At 41.2% G+C, this 2,340-nt stretch overlaps 1 protein-coding gene and 1 long non-coding RNA gene across 3 annotated transcripts in view; one reads left to right on the top strand and one right to left on the bottom strand.

Annotated features, from left to right (window-relative positions):
* LOC105517351 overlaps window positions 1-2,340 on the top strand; it is a 43,066-nt gene that overhangs the window by 1,272 nt on the left and 39,454 nt on the right. The window lies entirely within an intron of this gene.
* Window positions 1,586-2,340, bottom strand: part of LOC105517347 (gamma-crystallin D) — a 2,938-nt gene continuing 2,183 nt past the window's right edge. For both annotated transcript variants that reach the window (XM_011949836.1, XM_011949834.1), the window contains exon 3: window positions 1,586-1,924. In XM_011949836.1, the coding sequence (XP_011805226.1) occupies window positions 1,652-1,924 (273 nt within the window). In that variant the 3' untranslated portion in view covers window positions 1,586-1,651. The remainder of the gene's footprint in view (window positions 1,925-2,340) is intronic.

Below are 2,340 nucleotides of genomic sequence, written 5' to 3'. Positions count from 1 at the left end.
TCACTACAACCTCCACCTCCTGAGCTCAAGAAGCAGTTCTCCTGCCTCAGCCTCCTAAGTAGCTGGGATTACAGGCACCTGCCACCATGCCCAACTAATTTTTGTATTTTTAGTAGAGATGGGGTTTTACCATGTTGCCCAAGCTGGTCTCGAACTCCTAACCTAAGGTGATCCTCCCACTTCAGCCTCCCAAAGTGCTGGGATTACAGGCATGAGTCACCGCACCTGGTCAAAATCTCGCTGATTTTATAATAGAAAACCAGCAGTTTCTGAGCTGTGATTCTGGCTTCTGATTCCACCTCTGTTATTGAATGTGACATTGGAGTTCGACCTCAGTTTACTCTACATAAAATGAGTTATCTAGGTTAGATGATATCAGAATTTAAAATATATTAACTATCTTATCTTACAACTACAATGTTCTATAATGGCCCTTCTCTCTCCCTCCCTCTCTTTCTTTCTTTTTCTCTCCTCCCCCTTTTCTTTTTTTTCAACTTTTATTTTAGGCTTGGGGTACATGTGCATGTTTGCTATGCAGGTAAGCTTGTGTCACGGGGGTTTGTTGTACAGATTATTTCATCACCCAGGTACTAAGCCTAGTACCCAGTAGTTATTTCTTCTGATTCTCTCCCTCCTGCCACCCTTCACCCTCAAATAGGTCCAGTGTCTGTTGTTCCCTTCTTTGTGACCACGTGTGTGCTCTCATCATTTAGCTCCCATCTTTTCTTTTTCTTTTTCTTTTTTTTTTCATTTTAAAATTAGGAATGTCTCTAAATAAAATTCTATACAGTTACCTAAGGAAAACTCACATATACTCTCATCAGCTAGAAATGTGTGTTGAACTGCAGATAATGGAATACCCAGCCACTATAGCAGTGGCTTAAACAAAATGTGGTTTATTTGACTGCCATTATAAGAAGTCTAAAGGTGAAAGGTTGTTAGCATGGTCCAGGGGCTCAGCCACATCTAGGCCAACATCTCTGAAATTCTCCTGGCCTTTCTCTCACAGCTGTTATTTCTTGAGTGTAAGAAATAAGAGGGAACTGTGGCACCAAGGTCATCTGCTCCCTTTCATGAGAAAGGCAAAAGTTTTTACAGAACCATCTCTTCTCCCTCCCTATCATCATTTCACACTTACGATTCGATGGCCAGAGGAAGGCCACATGGCCACCTCTGTAGCAAGGGAGCCGGACAGAGATTTGTCAACTCAACTTTTGCATACAATTTTAGAGAATTCAAAAATGGACGTGCATTATGGTACCCAGGTTCAGAACCCCTGATTGAAAAAGTTCGTCACACTATCTGAACCTACGTTTTCAGGTGCTCCCTCCTCAGAGAAAAACTGAAATCTAAACAGATTTCTGATAATCTGGTTTGAAGCAGCAAGCTGTTTAAAGGCCAGAGAATCAAATGAGGTAATGTATTATGAAACTTTGGCAAACTGTTAAGTTCTACTTCATATAAAGACGTCTTTCTGTTGTGAGAACTTCCTTTGTTATCTATGTATTACACATCTTGGTTGCCATTTGCCTCGTGTGTGTAAATAAGATAGAAGTAGGGCACAGTAAAGACACAAGCAAATCAGTGCCAGGAACACACAGAAAATATTTTGTTAGTTTCCAAATTAAGAAATGACAAAGGAGGACATATTTCAGGAGAAATCTATGACTCTCCTCAGAGAGCCCACTCTGGCATTCATGGACCCCCAGTCCTGGTAGCGCCTGTAGTCCCCGGGCCTCAGCAGGTACTGCCGTCCTCGGTAGTTGGGCAGCTCGTAGAGGACCCAGGAGCCCTCCAGCACGTTGAGGGAGTGGATTTCATTGAAGTGGAAGCGGTCCTGAAGAGAGGAGCAGTCCTCAGTGAACTCTGTCATCTGGCCTCTGTAGTCCTCCCTCTCATAGAGTCTGATCCTGTGAGAGCCAGCCTGGCAGACCCAGAAATAAAAAGAGGAGAAAAGCAACCGTGAAACGATTCCAATGCATTGTCAGGCAGTCCAGCTTGGTGAGGACCTGCTCAAGTCATTTAGAAATACATGGCAAAATTTAATTAATTCTGAATATTTATAAACTCCTCATTACCGAGGGCAGAAATTCAGTACCTTTTCAAGATTATAAAGTGTGGTGAAGAAATTGAGAAGGAAATCTCACTCTTTAATATATTCAGCTATTTCTCAGCATGAGCTGACTCCTATGCTCAGTATCCTGTACCACACACAAACCCAAACCTGTAACAGCTTATTACTATTTTATGCCATTTTGAAGAAATGTTTTAATATTAAAATAAACATTAAATTATAAAGAAATGTATTTAAATTATGTGTAATTTTAATATACATGATAT

The sequence above is a fragment of the Colobus angolensis genome, unplaced genomic scaffold, assembly GCF_000951035.1.
Source record: "Colobus angolensis palliatus isolate OR3802 unplaced genomic scaffold, Cang.pa_1.0 Scaffold30, whole genome shotgun sequence".
Taxonomy (NCBI): Eukaryota; Metazoa; Chordata; class Mammalia; order Primates; family Cercopithecidae; genus Colobus; species Colobus angolensis.
This window is presented reverse-complemented; position numbering and strand designations above follow the sequence as displayed.